Genomic DNA, 23176 nt, shown 5'->3' with positions numbered 1-23176 from the left:
GAGAACCCAAACACACAGACAGTAACAGGCATTCAGAGGGAGCTTACGGATCAAAGGCTGCCAGCAGGAAGTTTAGCAGGAGGCTGATGGACTGCTCCACCTGGATTTGGTGAGTTGTGGGCATCCTTTTGTTGAGCTGGTAAAAAATAGTAGAGAGCACAGCCTCCAGGCGGGCCACATTGAGCTCTATGTTTGGGTCCAGGTTGTTCAGAGCATTTTCCCGCAATGCTTCTATAACGTTCCAGATGTCCACCAGGTGCACTACGGAGAATGAAAGCAGGGTGAACACATCAGCCCAGAGTGCACAGAAAGATAAGTTCTTTATTTTACATGTACCATCCATCCTGTTTCATTGAGGTGCCTTGCACTGTTGGTGGGAGTTGACATCAGTAAAAGTACCTACGGCAGGAGCTCAGAGAGAGAGTTATTACTAATCTTCATAAGGGGCTCTTGAAATACTTACCCTGTAAGGAATCTGAGGATCAAAGAAGTTAAGTGGCAAATGCACAACTCCAAGGCAAGTTAATCGGCATTGGTATCCAAGTCTATCTGGCTTTTAAAAATACTGAGATATAATTGATATATAACATTGTGTAAGTTTCACAAGTTGACTTGATACTTCTTAATATTAATTTAATACATTCCTATATGGCAATTTGATTACCACCATAGTGTTAGTGAACACATCATGTCCCATAATTATCATTTCTTTTTTGTGGTGAGAACTTTTAAGATCTAGTTTCTTAGCAACCCTGAAGTATAGAGTACTTGTGACTAAAATTAACAAGTCTATCTGGCTTTAAAGTATTTTCCCACTTCATACACGGACCCCTGACAAAGAAAAGAGAAAACCAACACTTAAATGCTCGGGTTTGAAAAGTTATCAAAACTGCATTTGAGTATTAAAAGTATTCTCATTTATTTATATATTTTTATTGACTGATTTATTTTTCTTTTTAGGGCCATACTTACAGCATATGGAAGTTCCCAGGCTAGGGCTTGAATTAGAGCTGCAGCTGCCTGCCTATGCCACAGCCTCAGCAACGTCGAATCCGAGCCGCATCTGAAAACTACACCTCAGCTTGTGGCAATGCCACATCCTGAACCCACTGAGAGAGGCCAGGGATTGAATCCACATCCTCACAGAGTCTATGTGGGGTTCTTAACTTGCTGAGCCTCAAGAGAACTCCACAGTCATGGTTACTTTCACATGGATAGTCAAGGAATCCATGTCTATTTCTTCCCTGTTCACCCTGAGGTCTTGTTATGACATGACCACAATCAAGACAATCAAGACAATGGACCTGCATATCACCCCCAAAGATCTCCTCATGCACCTTCTGATCCATCCTGCTCCCCATCCCCAGCAACCACAGATCTTCTGCTTTCCATCACGATTTTCTAGAATTTCATTGAGGCTGGGATCACAAAATATGTACTCTTTTATTTTTTATTTTTTGGTCTATATCTTTTTTACTTAGTGTAACTATTTTAAGAATCATCTATGTTACTGCATGATAATAGTTTTTTTTTTATTGCTAAATGGTATTCTGTTACATAGATACAGGTGGTTATCAACTCACCTGTTGACAGACAAATGGGTTGTTCTAGTTATTGGTTATTATGAATAAAGCTGCTATTAACAATCATGTACAAATGTTTGTGTAGACAGATACTTCCAGTTCTCTTGGGAAATACTTAGAAACAAAGTGGCTTGGTTGTATGATAGGTGTGTGTTTAATTATGAAAATTCCAATGTGTTTTTCAAAGTACTCGTACTGTTTTACACTCCTATCAGATGCGTGAGGATTCCAGATTCTCTACATCTTCATAAAGTTTGAGGTTTACTTTGGTATTTGGAAAGAAATATGTTGTCTTTTTCAATGGAACATATACTTATAGTCTAGTTCTTGAGAACTGTACACTCCAACACACACTTTTCTACCAACGACTATCTCTTTGCTCACTTCTGATAAGTATTTGAAAACCAAAAACTAACACTTATTGAGCTCCCAGACTTGAAGCTGAAACTAGCACCAGACCTGGAGTCCAAAGACCTACATCCAAATCTGGCTCTTCTACCACAAGTGCATATCCTTTTAGCCTTGACTTAGATCCTCACTTTCCTCATCTGTAGAATGGGTATGGCATTCATTAAATGGAAAAATGCATGAAATCAAAAGTGGTAGTTCCTGGTACGTAAAGATAATACATTACACATGAACAAATGAATGTGAGCCATGCCTAAAGGAAAACTTTTGAGCAAATCTCTGATTGGAGCAGAGGAATACAAATCGCTTTCCACCTGAATCACTTAAATATTTACTAGATTTGGATAAATTCAGATTTATGTGATTCCAAATTTGCAACTTTGTATATATATCACACAACAAGGGCACTATTTGTGTTTCTTTTTCTTTCTTTATTTTTATTTTTTTCATTATAGCTGGTTTACAGTGTTCTGTCAATTTTCTACTATACAGCATGGTGACCCAGTTACACATACAAGTATACATTCTTTTGTCTCACATTATCATGCTCCATCATAAGTGACTAGACATAGTTCCCAGTGCTATACAGCAGGACCTTGTCTATCCATTCCAAAGGCAATAGTCTTCATCTATTAACCCCAAATTCCCAATCCATCCCACTCCCTCCCCCTCTCTCTTGGCAACCACAAGTCTACTCTCCAAGTCCATGATTTTCTTTTCTGTGGAAAGGTTCATTTGTGCCATATATTATATTCCAAATATAAATGATACCATATGGTATTTGTCTTCCTCTTTCTGAATTACTCCACTCAGTATGAGAGTCTCTAGTTCCATCCATGTTGCTGCAAATGGCATTATTTTATTCTTTTTTTATGGCTGAGTAGTATTCTATTGTGTATATGTACATCTTCCTAATCCATTATTTGTGTTTCTTAATATAATTTATCTTCTTTTTTTTCAATTTAGCAAGCAAGGAACTCTTAGGAAGATGGTATTACAAGTTGAATTTATTTATTAATTACAATTCTTGAGGAAATGAGTTGAGATTCCTATAATTATTCCCTATCTATTCAACCTACAAGTCCTCAGGATCCAGTCTTGGGGATATGTCTGGGTGCAGGATACAAAAAGAGCAGTGATGGTGAGATCTGGCTCACTGTCCTGACTGGTATCTATGCCCAGGTAACCACAGGAAGCAGGCTACTGAACCATTGTGATCTGGATCCTGGTTATGGATCATGTGAAATAGGCATGGGAGCAGAGGAATATGGGTCATGAACTCGAGCACAGGAGGGAGACGGCTACAAGCCAAGAAAGAGAAGTGGTTGCTGGTGGAGGGAGATCATCCGGATACCGAGGTCTCTCCTGGTGAGAGCTTGTAGGGCATAAGGAGGCTCTTAGGATTCCCAGTAGTGGAATAATACAGGTCAGAATAATAGAGGTCCATCAGAATGGTCAACATGCCCACAGGGAGCTTCCTTAGGCATTTTAGCTTCTGCTTGTCCAGCCCTTCTCTTCCAAGCCCACTTTTTCTGGGGTTCCCTTCCTCAGTGGATGGCCCTACCCCCATCCCTCCTGCTCCAGCCAGAATCTGGATTTCAGCCCTGGGTACTTCCATCTTACATGCCATCACTGACTGTGTCCTGTATCTCTATCTCCTGAATGTCACTTTAATGCCTCCATTTCCATGGACTCATATTCCCATCACCCAATTCCATTGCCTCTACTGTCACCAACCTCTCTTACTTGTTGACTGAGTCAGTTCTTTTCTCTTTATTCTTCCTCCATTCCAATTCTTTCTATGCACTGTAGCCAGAGTGATAATTCTGAACTGCAAATCTGACGTCACTTGTATGCCACTTGAAGTGCTTTAATAACTTCCCATTAATTTCAAACCCAAACTCTTCAACATGTCTTGCAAAGTTCTTTTTGATCTGGTCTTACTTCTCATCTACATTTCATCCCTCACCCACCACTTCTTCAAGGATGTCTTTCTAGATCCCTTGTCTCTAGGTTTTGTACCCCTCCTACCTGCACCTTAGAACCCTGTTCTGCCTCATCACAGCATTCAGTGGACTCTCTGTAGAGACCTGCTAGTCATCTGTTTCCCCATCTGTATCGTACATGCACAGGAAGAGATGGTCTGTCAGGACAACTGTTCACACACCAGCACTGTCAAGGGGACTCATATGCTATAGGAGCTTAATGAATATCTGTTGGCTAAGTGAGTGTATGACAAGGGAATGACAATAGTGAAATAGTCTTCTAAGGATGCATTTGATTGCTAAAGAGGCAATAAAGTATATTCACGAAGAATCACACAAGCCTTGGAATGAATCTTAGGGTCTATTGTCAGTCAAACTACTTGACTTCCCTTGATCTTCATCTTAGTAAAGGGGGGCTGATAACAGTGCCTACTCTCCAGGATGACTATGAAGGTTGAACACGATGGTGCCTGTAAAATGCTTGTAACAGTGAATACAGGAATACAGGAATACAGGAAATAATAAGAGCCTATTATCATAGACAAAACATCTAGAAATCATGAAAGTTACTAAAAATAAGTATGTTCCATATTTGTGCCTTTACACATTTAAGGTCTCAGAATAAGGAAAAATAAGATGTGAATTTTGGCTATGAGAATAGATAGCTTTAAAATGACTTCAAGAAAACGAAGTTTTCATAAGTATGCACTGGGCATTGTGGTAGGTCCACAATGGCAAACCATATAGATGTGGTTCCTGCCTCAGGGGCTAATAGTCTGGTGGGGACATAGACAGGCTTAATACAGACATGGTGGTGAAGGGGCCAGAAGAACAAGATAAGGTGGAGAAGCACTGAAGCCATGATAGAGATTTTGGTCTTTACACTGAATATGAAGACATGGGTTTTATTTTTATTTTTATGTTTATTTTTGGCTACACTCATGGCATATGGATGTTTCATTATGGTGATGCCAGATCCTTACCTACACGTGCTGGGCTGGGGATCAAACCCATGCCGCCATAGAGATAATGCCAGATCCTTATCCCACTGCGCCAGAGTGGGAACTCCCAAGACCTGGATTTTAAATAGGAGAGAATAGGTAATGGAGCTTAAAATAGTATAGTATAGTATAAAATAGTATACTATACTTAAAATAAATAAGTATAAATAGTATACTATATAAATAGCATACTATACTTAAATAGTATACTATACTTAAAATAGTATAGTATAGGTAATGGAGCTTAAAAATATCATTTCTGACCATGAAGGATGACAGGAATGGAAATGGAGCATGCATGTGGAAGTTGTTGGAGACTGTTGCTCCAGTCCAAGTAAGAGATAGTGGCATTTTTGCATGGTGGTGGTACACAGGAAAAGTGTAATCATGCACGTTATGTGTACTTATTTTCTAGGAGTGGCAGAATGGAAAGGCTACAGATTTTGCTGTCACAAAGGGTGAGGATCCACTGATAACTGTAAAACTGTAGGCAAGTTACTTCGCCTCTAATAACATTTTATTATTCCCTTTCTAGAAATGAGAAAACTAATACCACCCAGAGGGAGTTGTAGTAAAGATAAAAGAGAAAATGTATATACACATGCTGGCCACAGGGTTTGGCACATAATAGATGCTTAACAAATGAGAGCTATTAGTGTTAAAATAATTAAATACCTTCTGATCTGCAGCCATGTTATGGTGTTATTAATTTACAAGATTTATTATGAATCCAAACCTAAGGTTAAGCCCAGTCCTCCAAATTCAATAAACTAACATACAATTTTGAGTATATATTATATAGAAGATATAAAAGAAGTACAAACCACATCCTAGCCACAAAAACTTAATTAGTTCAGTTGTCATATATTCTGAGTTAGTGGACTTTGAATTAATTTCACTATATTTGATTATTAGAGACCTGGAAAGAAAGGCCTTCTTTCATAAAGATGTCTTGAGGAGTGTCCGTTATGGCTCAGCAGAAATGAATCCAACTAGTATCCATGAGGATGTGGGTTCGAACTCTGGCCTTGCTCAGTGGGTTAAGGATCTGGCATTGCCGTGAACTGTGGTGTAGGTCCCAGATGTGGCTTGGATCATAAATTTCTGTGGCTATGGCATAGGCTGGCAGCTGCAGTTCTGATTGGACCCCTAGCCTGGGAACTTCCATATGCCGCAGGAGCGGCCTTAAAAAACAAACAGAAAAAGATTTCTTGGAAACTTTATTTCACTGGTAACTGCTTTGAGAGATGTGGGTGAGTAGTACACATTTGTGGGCAGCTGACTGGTCCCCTACGGGCTATACTTATGACCTTGAGCAAGTCACTTCATGTCCTTAAGTTTCAGTTTCCTCATCTGTAAAATGTAGACAACAATAGTTTTTCTATCACAGGGTTATCGTGGAGAGCAAATGAAGTAATCCAAATAAAGACTTCACGCAGTGCTTAGCGTATAATAAGCACTCAATACCTGTTAATTATTATTGAAAAGGTAAGTATCAGAAGCATTTTACCTAATTAAATAGGAACATTAAGAAATGTGCTAAGTTGACAGTCATTAGGAAGTTATTAATAGGTCTGTTTTAGAGGTCTGACAGTTGTATAAATATGTTACTGTTGAGCTATCAAATCATTTTAGAAAATAAGGAATTTATTTAGATCATGCAATGATGACTGTATAACACTAGGTGGCACTGTGGACACTTTACTAAATATCCATCAAGCTTTAATTGTCCATCACAGAGCTCCTGATGTTATGCAAGCGTGGTAAGAAGTAGGATTTCCTCATCCGTATAACTGCATACATTTTATATTAATATACTAGATGAGGTATCAGCTTGTATAATTAAATTATTTAGTTAACATTAACCATATCAAGAATAAACAAAATGCTTTTTAAAAGCAGTATTTAGTACTTCACAAACTCTGAAAAAGAATGTGTTATTTTCAGACATTTATTATTAATACCTCACAGTTTGCCTTTATAAATAAATGAAAATATACAAAGCTTCAATTTTGCCTAAATCCAGGCAATCTCAGGAAGAAAAGGGGGTGGGGGGGAAGAAGTGCTTCACATGGGTAGAGAAGAGTTTGCTTATCTGTTTGCTGATGTCCTACACTGTGTTAACAGGAGATAGACTCTTAAGTTCACACCTAGATATGATTTAAATCTAAGTATCTCTCAGACAAGGGCAAAAATGCCATACTTCTTTGTACCTAGATAGAAATGACTGATGTCAAACACTTTATCAGTAGTAGGGGAATCAAATACATGGAGCAAAATATAGTAGATAGGGTGCAGAAAGGATAGGACAATCAAAAGACACTTCACGAAAGAGACCTCCTCAAAATTCCCAAGCCCAGATTCTACCACTTGATTTCAAAATTTAGAACGGTGGGAAAGGGTTTTGACAAAACTCTCCATGTGATTCTGACGATCACTGACTTACAAACCTTCAGAAGGCTCTCAAAGGGCTTGCAGCTGGGAAAGGTCAATAACTAATTATCTTCCGCTGACTTCCTTTCAGTTATTTTGGAGTGGTGGTTCTTAACTGTGGCTGCACACTGGACTCACCTACAAGGTTGTAAAATAGCGCCCTGGTGATGCTGCTGCTCCTTGTCCAGGACCATACTTGGAGTTGCAAGGCATGACTAAGCTTGTTAGAAATGCAGACTCCCAGGTCCCCACCTCGGACCTAGAGAATCAGATTCTGCATTTTAACGACATCCCCACGCAGCTTGTATTCACATGAAAGTATGGGAAGTATTGCTTTAAAGCAGCAGTTCTCAGTCCTCTGGCATCACGACAGCCTCCTATGTTCCAATAGATTATGAGCTGTGTTACAAGAAGCTGGAAACTAGCAATTAACTTATGCAGTTTAAGAATAATTTATATAATTATGTAATACATATTTATGAACGGAAAAAGAACAAAGAATGTCTGTTACTCAACACCCAGTTTTACAAGAGTTAAGTTGAAACTGTAGTCAGCTACAGACAGTGTGCCCTGGGGGATGAAAAAATAGGATGAGGCATACCAAAACCAAAGACACTACCAAAAAAGAAAATTATAGGTCAATATCTTTGGTGGATATATATGCAAAAATTCTCAACAAAATTTTAACCAACCAAATCCAACAATACATAAAAAAGATCATACACCACGACCAGGTAGGATTCACCCCAAGTTCACAAGGATGATTTGACATATGCAAATTAATCAACATCATACGCCACATTAACATAAGAAAAGTAAAAAACCACATGATCATCTGAATATATGCGGAAAAAGCACTTGACGAAATTCAATATTTATTCATGACAAAAACTCTTACCAAAGTGGGCACAGAGCGAACATATCTCAACATAACAAAAGCCATTTATGACAAACCAACAGCAAATATAATACTCAATGGAGAAAGCCTTCCCACCAAAATCTGAAACAAGAAAGGATGCCCACTCTCACCACTTTTGTTCAACATAGTATTGGAAATCCTGGTCACAGAAACAGACATTTCTCCAAAGAAGACATATGGATGGCTGTAAGCACATTAAGATATGCTCAACATTGCTAATTATCTGAGAAATGAAAATCAAAACTATAATGAGGTACCACTTCCTACCAGTCAGAATGGCATCATTAATAAGTCTACAAATAATAGATGTTGGAGAGGGTGTGTAGAAAAAGGAACCCTCTTACACTGTTGGTGGGAATGTAAATTTGTACAACCACTATGGAAAACAGTATGGAGGTTCCTCAGAAAACTAAATATAGAACTACCATATGATCCAGCAATCTCACTCCTGGGCATATATCCAGGGAAAACTATAATTCAAAAAGAAACATGCACTCCTATGTTCATTGCAGCACTATTCACAATAGCTATGTAAAGGAAACGACCTAAGTGTCCATTGACAGATGAATGAATTAAGAAGATATGGTACATTTAAAGAAGTTAGGCCTATAGAAAAAAAAAAAAAAAGAACATATGGTACATATATACTATGGAATACTACCCAGCCATAAAAAAGAATGAGATAATGCCATTTACAGCAACATGGATGGAACTAGAGATTATCATACTAAGTAAAGTAAGTTAGAAAAAGAAAAACAAACATCATATCATATCACCTATGTGTTGAATCTAAAATATGGCACAAATGAACCCATCTACAAAACAGAAACAGACTCACAGACAGAGAGCAGAATTTTGGTTGCTAAGGGGGAGGGGGGAGGAAATGGGATGGACTGGGAGTTTGGGGTTAGAAGATGCAAACTATTACATTTAAAATGGATAAACAATAAGGTTCTACTATAGCACAGGGAACTATAGCCAGTCTCCTGGGACAGACCATGATGAAAGAGAATATAAGAAAGGGAATATACATGTATGAAAAAAATTCGTAGAAAAAACAAACGAATGAAGAAAAACCAGGATGAGGCATTCAGTGCCTTGGATAAAGAGGCACCTAGATAGTTAAGATGCACATCTCAGGAAGAATTTCAGTGATCACGGATTCTTGCATCTTCCCATACATAGAAAAACACAAAAATTATTAATTTGATATATCTTTTCTTTGTGATTAGCAGCAATCTTTTATCAAGATGTATGCTTGACAGCATGTATTTCCCAGCCAAAAAATTTATATATATAATTAAGAGCTTCTCTCCTACCTCTTTGGATAAGTTCCTCAGAGTTTTCTCCCGGACTATAATCCTCAGTAAGACCCTGAATAAAACTTAAACTTACAAGTCTTAAGCTGTGTGTTTTCCTTTAGGTTGATACACTATTTCAGAAAGGTTAGAGATTTATAAGAAGGTCACTCATTGCATTATGATGTGGTTTCTGAATTAGGACAAAGGAAATTGAAATTAGGCTGGGAATTGAACATAATCTGTCAATTTGCCACTGGAAATACATATGCCATTGGAATATGCATATATATCCTCTAGTTGCAGATGGTGTATTTGTGAGTGTGTGTGTGTGTGTGTGTGTGTGTGTGTGTGTGTGTGTGTGTGTATGCCCATGCACATACCTTCTCAATCCCTCCTATCCTTGCCACCAATGTTTAAAGTGATGGTAATTGTTATCTGAGGCTTTGTTATGACTTGTTTTTCCCACCTCTGAGATATGTGGGTAAAAGCAGGGAGAGTTCTGCTATTGATTCACTCATTAAATCCCTCTGCAAAAGAAATAACTTGTTTCTCCTAGAAACTCTTCCCTCCCTGAACCTAAGTTTCCTGACCTTCAGGAAAATTCTCAGCAGGAATTGTTTTTCCTGTTACCACATTCTTCAGAGTTTGAGAACCAAGTTCAGGAGGTATTTCTGACTAGTTTATGCTGTGGGTTTGGAGGGCCAAATTGGGTTCATTCACATAGCATGAAATGTGTTTATGGGCTTGTAGAAAAGTTAATTATGGAGTCTTATTCTTTTAGTTGTCTAATAAATTCTGAGGCACTAAAACATGAACACACATATAAGCATTGCCTTTTTCTATGACAGCTCTCGAAGGGCAAATTTCATTCAGCATTCTACATGTGGAGTAGCTTTTAAGTAAAAATGCTTTTAAGCAGCTTCACGTATGGGTCAGGCCACCACAGGGGTGGGGTGTGCAGAGGTGGGGAGAGGAATGTATCCTCTTGTGAGTGCCAGGAACAATTTCAGGGTCTTCTTCAAAGTCATTACCCCAAGCCAATTAATGAGCCTTCTTTCTTAGCTTTTTAACTCCAGAGACTAAAACTTTGTTCACACCCTACGTTTTTTCAGTCCTTATTATGCAGCGGTACTCTTCTGGGCTCTAGAATTAGTATGAATTAATGCAGAACTTATAGGTGGTGATAAATAGAGATAGTTAGCAAGCAAGTGCATTAAACATGCAACAACAAGCTAATTTCTCTTATAGAGAAAAAATGGGCTTAAAGATAACAAACTTAGACCCAAGTATTTCTTCATTTGTACAATAATAGTAATATTTACCTTTCTTATCGTATAGGTGTTCTGGGAACAACACAAATTGAAAACACTTAGTAAAATGTTAAGCATTACTTTTAATTTTGAGAGAAAACAGGCATTAAAATATAACTATTATATTCAGTTAGAATGATAAAAACCCCCTCCAAATTCTTTCAATTCTTTGCTCCATGCCATCAGTTACGAAGATATCTGTCCCTTAATATAAGCTTTCTTCCATAATTTCAGGTTTGTTTTCCTCTTAACTGATATGATAATGTTATAAAAATCCGTGAGAGACGGTACCACAGTGATAACTATTTTAGTTTACTTTCATATCAAATACTTACCTTGACATTTGGAGAGGATCAGCTCCTGAGAAAAAAAAATTCAGCACCTCGCTATTTACCATACATCTGTTAACGTACAGGCATTAACATATGGAGAAAGACTGCCATATGTTTATACATAAAGGAAGCAAGAAATGAGATTCCATAGTATTTCCAAAAGAAATTTAATCCAACTGGAAATTTTAAAGATTCTACAATATATTACATGTTTGATGTGATAGGTGATTTATCATACTATGAGAGTATGGCCATAAAAGAGCTTGTAGTTCCCAAGGGAAAGACACATTAAGAACGCCTAGCTGAAGCTCTGCATGAGACACCTATGTTATCAAAACCCCACATTCATAGAGGGGATTAAAAAAAAATACTGGAGGAGTTCCTACCGTGGCTCAGCGGATTAGGCACCCGACACTCTCTCTCTGAGTTCATGCATTTGATCCCAGGCCTCCCTCAGTGGGTTAAGGATCTAGTGTTGCAAAAGCTGTGGTGTTAGCTCACAGATGTGGCTTGGATCTAGTGTTGCCATGGCTGTGGTGTAGGCCTGCAGTTGCAACTCTGATTCAACCTCTGGCTCAAGAACTTCTATATGCTGCAGGTGTGGCTACAAAAAGAAAAAAAAGAACTACTTGAGCTCAACATACAGGGATGCTATTGTGGGCTGGAGACTTTGGGAAGATTTAGGGGAGGAGGGATCACAGCAGGATATGAATATGTGGAGATGAGGCAAGGATGAGGGAGGAAGGAGATGGAAGGACCAGTGGCAGAGAGCAGTGAGTGAACATGGTGTCATCAGATTTTGTATTGACCTTGACTGAGCCAGTGGAGTTTGTGCTGGGGTTTACCAGAGAGCAGGGCTATAACCTTTTAACCTTTTCTATTGCCCATTATATAAGACTTCTCTAATTTTTCAGTGAGTAAATAGATTGAGAATTTGCATACTGCAAAGTTTAAGGCTTAGTTTCATTTTCCAACCACCATCTCTAATTCAGATCCCTAGCTACAGCCAACCAGCCCAGCAGTAAAAACCAGAGGTGATCTTCAGAGCAGAATCCTGGCCTCTGATTTCACAGGTCTGGAGTTTGGCCAAGGCATCCCTAAGCAGCTCCTTAGGTGATTTTGAAAGACAAGGAAGTTTGAGAGCCATTGCTATGGAGCATGACTTAAAGGATGGAGAGAGATAAGAGACAGGAAGAAGAGGAAATGGATACTTATTTGAGTCAGAGGGATTTATTAAAAGGTACATGAGAATCCCAGGAACACTGTGGTCAAGAAAGCCATGTGAAAATTAGCCAGTTAAGATTTTTCAAGCAAATAACTTATTTTTATGCCATTATTCAGGCCTCTGATGGTGACAAAATAGTGTTTTAAAAACTATTAAACACTAGGGTTAGGGTGGGAGAACTCAGGTAAGTGGTATGCTTTGGCAGGGTCAACAGGTGTATTTTGTTGTGATTACACTGAAGATATTAGCCATAACTCACCTTAACAAAACTCTGAGTTCAGAAAGAAAATGTTAATAAAAGACAATTTTTAGACTTGATCTCCATTAGTCAGCCATGAAAATATGAATCTAAACAATAACCGAGTAGCTCATTAAATTATTTTATGCTTCCAAACTCAACATCTATCTTGCTCCCAACATATGCCTCCATCACTGAGATAGTTCTCTTTGTTGGGATCCTTGGAGAGATCATATCTTACAAACATAGCATGTTCATTGCACATTAATTTCCTGGTTAAAACAGATAATACCATAATGCTTCAGTAAAAGATCTACAACATATATTTGGTGTAAAATCAAACTGAATATCATGCCAGTCCTCTAAGGCCCTGGCAGTACATCCATTGCCTATTAGGAAAAAGTATTCAGTTTTCCTTAAACTGTGTTTGTAGACTAGCATCATTATTCAAAATGAGGTCTAATAATTGTGGGCTCAATAGCTGCCATCCTATAAATTACGTTTAACTACATTCAATTGAACAGGCATTTATTAAGCCTATTATTTTTCAAAGTATTGTACCAAGGATTATTGTAAAAATAATAAGAGAAGGTAAATGAAAAGAAAGATCTGAACAGTAATTTCTCGCTGCCAGTGTTTAACTTTGTTCGAATGTATTTAATAACTTCAGAAGCAAGAGACTTTATTATCTTATCTTCCCTCTGGATAGTTATTTTGATTTCACTGGATAACTCTGCATGAGCTTCTTCAACATGTCCTTAGTATGCTCTATATTCTAGTGCCCTCTTTTGGGCTTTTATTGCCTTCTACTTAGATTTTTACAGCAAGTCTCCTCCCTCGTCTTCAGTGTCTGCCCTTTTCCATCTGTCCTAAGAAAGGTTCTGAGACTCAGTCTGGGTCATGCCAGCTTCTGTTGCCAGCTGGATAAACCAAGCTTTTAAACATGAAAAGCAAAATCTGGACTTGAGTCTCATCGTCTTCACCCTCAGCTTCCACCAAGCTCCAATTTCTCCCAAGAGTCCTCTGCTCTAGCCAAGAGGGATGCCTTACAATCCTGGAACATGTCCTTGACCTTCTTGGAGGAGCCTTTACCCAGCCCACTCCCTTCACTGGCATAGTCTTCAGTCCAGGATCTTTCCAAGTGTCATGCACATGTGTGCCCCATGGAAGCCTTTTCTGATACTTTCAGATAGAACTTCTCTCTCCTTTTTTTGCTTCCAGATACCTTCACACATCTATTAGACCATGTATGACTCTGTATTTCCCATGGTTTATTTTTTCGTTTTTTATTTTTTATTTTTGCTTTTTAGGCTGCACTTGCAGCATACGGAACTTTCCAGGCTAGAGGTTGACCTGGAGTTACAGCTGTGGGCCTGTGCCACAGCCACAGCAATGCAGGATCTTAGTGGCATCTGTGACCTATCCGGCAACACTGGATCCCTAACCCACTGAATGAGGCTAGGGATTGAACCCATATCCTCATGGATCCTAGATGGGTTTGTTACCATTGAGCTATGATGGGAACTCCCTCCCACAGTTATCAATAGACAACTTATTCCTGCTACTTTTTAGATAATCCCTTGATTGGATTTGAGGGGCGGGGAGGGTCTTTGAAATGATAAGGTACATTTTATGGTTAGGGTCACGTGTGCTTTGGGAGGAAGGGTCCGTGGCTTTCATCAGGTTCCCCCAAAGAGACATGGAGAGAAAAGATAAACCACAGCACTAAACTATGAGCAAATTGAAGACATGGACTCTGCCCTATTCATCTTTGTATTCCTCTAGCTACTTGCATAATAGCTTGCTCAAACTGGGTGGATAATGCTTAGAGATGGAATAGGGTAGAGCACCTACTGTTGGTCAGACACTATATAAAATCCCTAAAAGCTTTCCTTTACTTCAATATTCTAAGAAAGCTCAGTGAGATTCCTTGAGCATGGTTTTGCACAGCACCTTTATCATTCTTTACATACTACGACTTGAGCAGATGGCCAGGGTCCTCAAGATGCCAAAGAAAGAGCACCCACAGGGCTGGCAACCATGAGGAACAGTCTTCTACTTTTTCTTCAGAGCGGTTGCTCTCATGACCCTGCGTCATGTGCTTATCTGGCCAAGATGAACACTAACAGACAAAGTATACAGGGCCCTTGAAGAGTGGGTGAGCAGGTCAACTGGGAATTGTTACTTTTTCTGCACTCAGTCTGTACTGTTGAAATATATAATCCATTGTCATTGTACAATGAGACTAAACAATGGGATGGAAAATGCAAAATGCATATCACTTATTCATTCAGAAAATAGCTATGGCCTGGTCTCCTAGTGCATGGCACATTATCTGGGGCATGGGCTAGCATCTGGGAAGAAGAGATCTCTAGACACTTAATCAACAGTACATATTATCTACAGGTATCTTGAGTGAGATCAAGAAATGGAAAGTGGTGACTCAGGTTAGATCCCCAGTCTGGCCCAGTGGGTTAAGGATCTGGTGTTGCCACAGCTTTGGTGTAGGTCACAACTGTGGCTCAGATTTGATCCCTGGCCTGGGAACTTCCACATGCCATAGGTGAGGCCACCCCCCCCCACCTCAAAACCAAAAAACCAAAACAGGAAGAATATCTTTTGTTAAAAAAGAAAAATCTTTTAAAAAGTCAGTAGAAAATACAGAGGAGGAAACCTCTAACGCAGAAAGCCAAGGTACATGGTAGTGATGTTTCAGACGTCTCTTTTGTGCCTTTTCCAAAACCTTGGCTCCACCTTTTTCTCCATCCTCTGCAGGAGTGATCATCACAACACAGACTTTGGTTCAGTGCAGCTGCAACCAGACAGCACTCAGCCTCAAGCTCCTGCTGTGAACCTCTGACATCTCAGCACCAACACCAGAACCTGCCTAACACGCACACAGGTGGAGCCCAGAGGCTTGGGGGCCTTGACTCCTCTGGCCTGCACTTGACCAATGCCAGATAGACCGGCTGGATCAATGCCTCCCCCTTTTCAGCTCTGGGGGAACAGTGCTGGGGTGCATTTCATGAGGTTCCTTAGAAGTACCTGCATCCTCCACTGGCCATCCTTTCTTGTTCTGCTCTGGGTTCATTCTCCAAATGAGCTGCTTCCACCCAAGTGTTGTCATGGCATCTGCTTCCTGGGGAAACACAGGCTAGTGCAATGGCTCTAATCAAGTCCCCACCCATCACTGATTGACAATAAAAGAAATGAGAAGACAATGATGATTATGACCATGTTCAAGGTAGATTCTGATACTGTTCAGACACACAAATTTCCCCCCACTTAACCTTCTTCATGATATATCATCCCTGTCTTATTCATTAGTGTTGAATTTGAAAGTTAAAATGAATTGTACTTGATCTTACATTGAAGTTCATTATTTTTTTCTGGGAAACTAAGCTAATTGAGGGCTGGTGCCATTATTATTAGCTTTGCAGCAGGCCTAGTGGTCCTCATGCTTGCCTCTTGATGGCAAGTCTTGACAGACATTGTAGGACAGTGACTCTGTTTACGATGGCATTTAGGGAATATCTGAAACTAAGAAGCTGAGTTCTCAGTTACATGATTTTATCTGGTGTTTTTCCAGGAGAAGCCACTCAGCAACTCTTGCACCATGCTCTGCTCATCTGGAACAAACAGAACTTACAATTCCTGACAGAAAAGGAGATAAAGCAGAAGTCCTAGCCCAACACTTATGAAGGACTAAAAATAGCTACGAACTTAATCTATTTCAGTAGCTATACTTGGTTTCTTTTAAGCACCAAACTTACAAGTAATTTTATTTTTCTTCAGAAAATGACACTTTGCTCAGGGGACAAATTATTTAGACCTAAGTTTATTTTTGTAAAGCTTTCGAGTGCATCCATTATTTGATAGTCACAAAATCAGAAGCTTCGAACACACAGAATGCATAATGAAATTCTAAACTTGAGGTTGTTCTAATACTACATTCGTATACTAAGGAATATTACCACACGTTTCTCCTCTCCATGGTCTAGCATAATGCTTGAAACCCAATAAATCTCAGTCCTTATTTGTTGCATAAATGAATATATTCACGATTGCTGAGAACAACAGCAACGCTTCACCATGGAGTGAATCAAGGTGGCAGCAGGAGGAACTTTCCTCAGGATCCCGGATGCGGTTATATGGGAGGGACAATTCTTCCATCCCTGTCCTTGTGAGTGAATGCCTTTTTGTTTTCTCTCAGTGTTCACCAGAGCCCTGTGATCCTGGAAGCCAGGCTGTGGTGACAGTACCCTCTGGGATCCCCCTCATCATGCTGCTGATTGGCTCTGGGCAGGTCAGGCAGGCTCTCAGAAACATAGCTTGGCAGGACCTACTAATGGGAGGTCGCTGTACCTGCCTTTGGCCCCCAGTAGACAGAGTTAGGGATGCTTGAAAGGTGTTCCTTTGTCACCCCTCTGTACATACTACTCTTTCCCAACTCACTGGGCCATCAAAGAAAATATTCTTTCCTAATTAGGAGAGTAAAAGTGGCAGGGCTTCCTGGCATAAGGCAGAAGAAGCAGGGGGGAGGGAAGGAAGCTGATGGCTGTTACAGCCAGACACCTGGAAATAAGACTACAGGTGTCAGCTTAGTTCAGAGGTTGTATAAGCAGTGGGAGCTGCTTGGGCGGACAAAGCTTCCGGCAGTCTCCAAAACCAAAAATACTGACAAGAAAACAAAATACCAGATTTTTAATATCTTAAAAACAAAAGCAATGAAAGGGAAGAAGGAGCTTTAATTAAACCGAGAGCATAAGCATTGGGGCTTAAAATCAGCTTAAAATCTCAGCCATTTAGTAGGTGTTTGCCCTGATTCAGGGGAGGCCTTTTAGCCATTGGTCCGGTGTACCCAGAGGGGAGCACGTTTCCATTGCCCTGGTGCTTTGGCGTCTTTAATGGGTTTGTTTATGTTCTGCTGCCACCACCAACTTGCCTGCAGGGAATTTGTGGGAACATTGTATCCTAGCGTGATTTACTCCTTATTCTAAACAAGTGTCTAGAATGATTCAACACTAGGAATGAAAATGTGTATCAAAAACATCTGGAATGATAGGAAGATCTTAGGCTCCATGGGTTTGACATCTGTCACTTATTTTCCTAACTGAACCTTCTAACTCCTTGAGTGGAGAGAGCCCTTCTAGCATTCTCTTTTAAATACATCTCTTTGTGGGAGAGCTATTTCTTTTGCCTGATGTTTTGTTTTGTTTTTTTAATAATGATTTTTATTTTTTCCATTATAGCTAGTTTACAGTCTTCTGTCAATTTTCTACAGCATAGCAAGGTGACCCAGTCACACATACATGTATACATTCTTTTTTTCTCACATTATCATGCTCACCTTTCGACAGGAAAAATCATGGACATATAGAGAACAGACTTGTGCTTGCCAAGAGGGAGGGGGAGGGAGAGGGAGTGGGATGGACTGGGAATTTGGGGTTAATAGTTGCCCGAGTTTTTACTTTAAACTTTTGGCACTGTGGTAGGCAGAATCCTAGGATGCCCTCTCTGCCCGCCCCCGACCAAGTTCCTAGAATATGGAGAGCATAGACTTTGTCCCAGTTTTTCAAACACTAATCCAGGTACTGCTGGGAGGAATTCTGCAGATATAATAAAGGTTCCAAATCAGTTGACTTTAAGATTATCTGGGTGGGCCTGACGTAATCACATGAGTCCTTTAAAAACAGAAAGTTTTTTCCTGGCTAGTCACAGAGGAAGCACTTAGAAAAACACATGGAGGAAACATCAGACATTCAAACTCTGAACAGCCTGTGGGAGCCTTGTGGCAAGGAATGTGAGTGGCCCTGGGAGTTGTCCTCAGCTGACTATCAGCAAAAAATGACCTCAGTCCTTCAACCATAAAGAAATGAATTCTGGAGTTCCCATCATGGCTCAGAAGTAATGAACCTGACTTGTATCCATCAGAATGTGGGTTTGATCCCTGGCTTTGCTTAGTGGGTTAAGGATCTGGTGTTGCCATGAGATATAGGTGGGTATAGGTTGCATACATGGCTTGGATCCTGCATTGCTGTGGCTGTGGCATAGGCCAGAGGCTACAGCTCCTATTGGACCACCCTAGCCTGGGAACTTCCATATGCTGCAGGTGCATCCTTAAAAAAAAAGAAAAGAAAAGAAATGAATTCTGCCAACAGCAGTTCACTTAGAAGAGGGCCCAGAGCCCCAGAAGAGAACCACAGACCCAGCCGGCACTTTGATGTCATGCATGAGACCCTGAAGTGCGAATCCAGCCATGCTGGTTGGGTTTCTACCCGTGGAAACAGTGGGATAATAAATGTGTGTCGTTTTTAGCTGCTAAGTGTGTGGACATTTGTTATGCAAGACAGAAAACTGATCCAGGCAGCCAGAAAACCACTTACTTAAAAAATGAGGCAGAGATGAGGAGTATGCTAGGATGCTAGCTTGAAAAAACAATTAATGGGATATTAACATCTGTTATTAAGAAACATGTAAAATCTACTCTGTAATATAGGGCTAGTCACTTGGGTGGTGAAGAATGAATCTAGTGGGACATATTTATTCATTCATAGAAGAATATTTACTTAGGACCTATTATATAGATAGCATTTGGATTCATTTTGCAGTGATAGAGAAACATTTAGGTAAACAGGTAACTGCATTTTTTTTGCTTCACAAGAACTCCTGAAAGAATTTTCGATATGTTACAGACAAAAGCATGTGTTCTAAATTTAAATTATATCCAAATGAAGTGTACTTTAAAAAATGTTTATTTACTAGGGGAAAGATATTTTGAGAAATCTCAGAGGCAAACATATAACTTTTGCCTTTCTTTTCTTTTTCTTTTTGGTCTCTTTTTAGGGCCGCATCCGAGGCATGTGGAGGTTCCCAGGCTAAGGGTCCAATCAGAGCTGTAACTGCTGGCCTACACTACAGCCATAGCAATGCCAGATCCGAGCCGAGTCTGCGACCTACACCACAGCTCATGGCAATGCCGGATCCTTAACCCGCTGAGCGAGGCCAGGGATTGACACTGTGTCCTCATGGATGCTAGTCAGATTCTTTTCTGCTGAGCCACGATGGGAACTCCTTCCTTTACTTTTAAACAAACTTTTAATTCAGTTTTTTTTTTCTTTTCTTTTTTTTTTTTTTTTTTGGCCATGCTTGTGGCATATGGAAGTTCCCAGCCAGGGATCAAATCCAAACCACAGCTGAGATCTACACCACAGCTGCAGCAATGCGGAATCCTTAACCCACTGTGCCAGGCTGGGGACAGAACCCACACCTCAGCAGCAACCTGAGCCACTGCCAGACAATGCCAGCTCCTTAACCTGCTGCATCACAGTGGGAACTCCTTATTTCAATTTTAATTTATATGAGGGATAGAAAGAAAATTCAAGCTGTAACTAGAAGTAAAGATGGTGCAACATCAGCTGTGGATGTGGGGGAGCAGGTCATTTTGTCTCCTTACTGCTTTGTTCTCCTAATAAACAGGATGGATTAGTGATTTCTGATTGATTTCTCTTGCTGCCTTTTGTTATGAACTTAAGGCTGTGTTTCATTGATTCCAAAACACTTTCTGAAAAAAGATCTGCTGACATTGCAGGGTACTTGAGTCATTAACCATGTCAATGCTGACTGAGGAAATAATGTTTTAGCAGAAAAGGGTTATTTGTTCAAAACAAAGGCTGAGGGAGTTCCCGTCATGGCTCAGTGGTAGTGAACCCGACTAGTATCTATGAGACTCGGGTTCGATCCCTGGCCTCGCTCAATGGGTTAAGGATCTGGCATTGCTATGAGCTGTGGTGTAGCCTGCAAATACGGCTTGGATCCTGCATTGCTGTGGCTGTGGTGTAGGCTGGCAGCTATAGCTCCTATTCGATCCCTAGCCTGGGAACTTCCATATGCAATAGGGGCGGCCCTAAAAAGACAAGAAGAAAAAAAAAAAAAAGGCTGAGATCTTGGCATTTTCACACATGTTTATAAACCAAATCTAGAGTATTTATTTAATGGAAAGTTACCAGGACACCTGGAAGCTAAAGAGAAGGCTGTTGATTAGGAAGTTTTATTAGGAATGTTATTTTTATTCCCTATTCTGTCCCATTCCCTCTAGAAAATAAAATACCAACTTGCTGTTCCCTACTTTTATTTTTTGGCTGCTCCCATTGCATACAAAAGTTCCTGGTCCAGGGATTAAACCAATGTCACAGCAGCAACCAGAGCACAGCAGTGATAACACCAGATCCTTAACCCACAGAGACACCAGGGAACTCCCTTGTCCCCTAATTTTGAGAGGTATTCATTCCCTTATTCTATCAGAGAATGTGCTAGTTGTGGCATGGAGAGGGAGGCCATGACTGAGTACAAAGATGAATGGTAAGAGGAGATGCAGATTAGGGAAATACAGCCTACAGAAAAAAGTTGAAGGAATGAAGAATCTTTTGCCTGAAAAAAATGGATGAACTTCCTTTTAAAAAAACCTGAATTACCATTGCTGTACAATATTATATACGTTACAGGTGTATGATACAGTGATCCATAGTTTTTAAAGGTTATAAAACTTTATAAAATATTGGCTATATTCCCTGTGTGGTACAGCATATCCTTGTATCTTATTTTATACATAATAGTTTGTACCTCCTTTCCCTTCCTTCTTCCCTTTCCCCACCGGTAACCACTAGTTTATTCTCTGTATTGGTGAGTCTGCTGAAGATGGGCTTCCCATATATAACTCTCCTTTTCGTCCTTCCTTCATTTCTTTCTTTCCTTTCTTTTTAGGGCCGCACTTGTGGCACATGGAAGTTCCCAGGCTAGGGGTTGAAATGGAGCTGCAGCCACTGGCCTACATCACAGCCACAGCAACACTGGATCCTTAACCCACTGAGCAAGGCCAGAGATCGAACCCACGTCCTCTTTGATACTAGTCAGATTCGTTACCGCTGACCTACAAGTGGAACTCCCCAACTCTCCTTTTCTAGCAGAGGTTTATAAATGTTTTTTTTGTGTGTGTGCACCAGGAGGCACCAATATACTATATAGTAATACTCTACAGATATTATGTAGTGAAAACAAGTTTCCCAAACATTTTAACTTTATGAGGTTAAAAATACAGTTGAGTCCAATTAAAAAAAAATGCACATAAAAATGCACATATACCAATATAAATAATGGAACTGTTTCGGGGCAATAATGTTTGGCTTAATTGGGGCTGCAAGTTCATGTTCCCTATTATCAAAGAGGTTACACATACCCATTTGTGGACTATTCTTAGTTGATGTCTAAACAAAGTAGATGCTGGCTATTCAGTTTTCAGCTCTCTAAATCCCTTAGAGTTTTTTTTAGGACACTGGAAAGGAGTTATTCCTAGCATCCTGCAGGAGCTGCATTAAATGGAATGAACATGAACGTCAGTGATAGAAATCAATACTCTGGAAACAGAGTAGGCCTGGGCTGTGGCGAAGGAAATAAGGGGAATTAAGTAACACTTTGATCTTTGAAATTAGATAAAAAAGAATTCTTCTAAAAATCTATACACCCCATGCCATATCGAGACAACATTTTTTTTTTCTGGGTGACCACTTTACCGTCTTTATGCTTTTCCTCCCATTGTATAGTTTTTAAGCTTAGTTTTATTAATACACAAAATAAGTTTTACCTGTAAATAGGTCTGGGCCCCAAAATAAGCAACCTATTCTCAGTTAAGGTCCACTGATTTCTATGAAGTTACTACTCTGTAAGTTTCCAATAAAGCAATGTTCTTACAAAGACACCACTGGATTTGTTTCTTATTTATTTTATTGTAGCGTAAAATAATTAGGCACCATAATTTACTGTAGGCTAGGTTTTACTGCAGACAAAAATTATCCTCCTCTAATACAGAGATGTACATTTGATGTTGGCTAATATTATATTATGAACATCAGTGCTTCTGGTTATCTTCCTAAAAGGAAGGTTCTAACTTTCCTTATGATAAACCAGGCCCAACTGTGTTAGCATTCTGCAAGGACCTCAACACCACAAGGGCTATGTATATATATATATTTCTTTATTTTTGGCAGGAAGGAAAACTCAGCCAACACATATGGAATCCACACTTAAAACTTTTGATCAAGGTAGAAACAATTTTAAAATGAAACTTAACTTTAACAGAGCATTCAACATATGCTTGTTATTCTTCCTTGAGCCTTAGTTCTTTCTAGTTTGTAGAGAATGTCATATCTTTTCCCCTTCTAAAACGTATGCTGTTTATAAGGTACCTTGTAAAAGCAAATAACACTTCTCTGCTTAATGGCTATTAATTCTTTTTTTTTTTTTCCTTTTTAGGGCCACACCTATGGCATATGGACGTTCCAGGCTAGAGGTTGAACTGGAGCTACAGCTGCCAGCCTATGCCACAGCTAAAGCCGCTGGCCTATGCCACAGCCAGATCTGAGCCACGTCTGCGACCTACATCGCA

The 23176-nt window shown here is 39.7% G+C and overlaps 1 protein-coding gene across 20 annotated transcripts in view; it reads right to left on the bottom strand.

Annotated features, from left to right (window-relative positions):
* The window catches only part of DTNA (dystrobrevin alpha), a 424974-nt gene that overhangs the window by 102423 nt on the left and 299375 nt on the right, over positions 1–23176 (bottom strand). For all 20 annotated transcript variants that reach the window (XM_047794112.1, XM_047794094.1, XM_047794098.1 and 17 more), the window contains one exon: positions 48–261. In XM_047794112.1, the coding sequence (XP_047650068.1) occupies positions 48–261 (214 nt within the window). The remainder of the gene's footprint in view (positions 1–47; positions 262–23176) is intronic.

Source organism: Phacochoerus africanus, chromosome 8 (genome assembly GCF_016906955.1).
Source record: "Phacochoerus africanus isolate WHEZ1 chromosome 8, ROS_Pafr_v1, whole genome shotgun sequence".
Lineage (NCBI taxonomy): Eukaryota > Metazoa > Chordata > Mammalia > Artiodactyla > Suidae > Phacochoerus > Phacochoerus africanus.
This window is presented reverse-complemented; position numbering and strand designations above follow the sequence as displayed.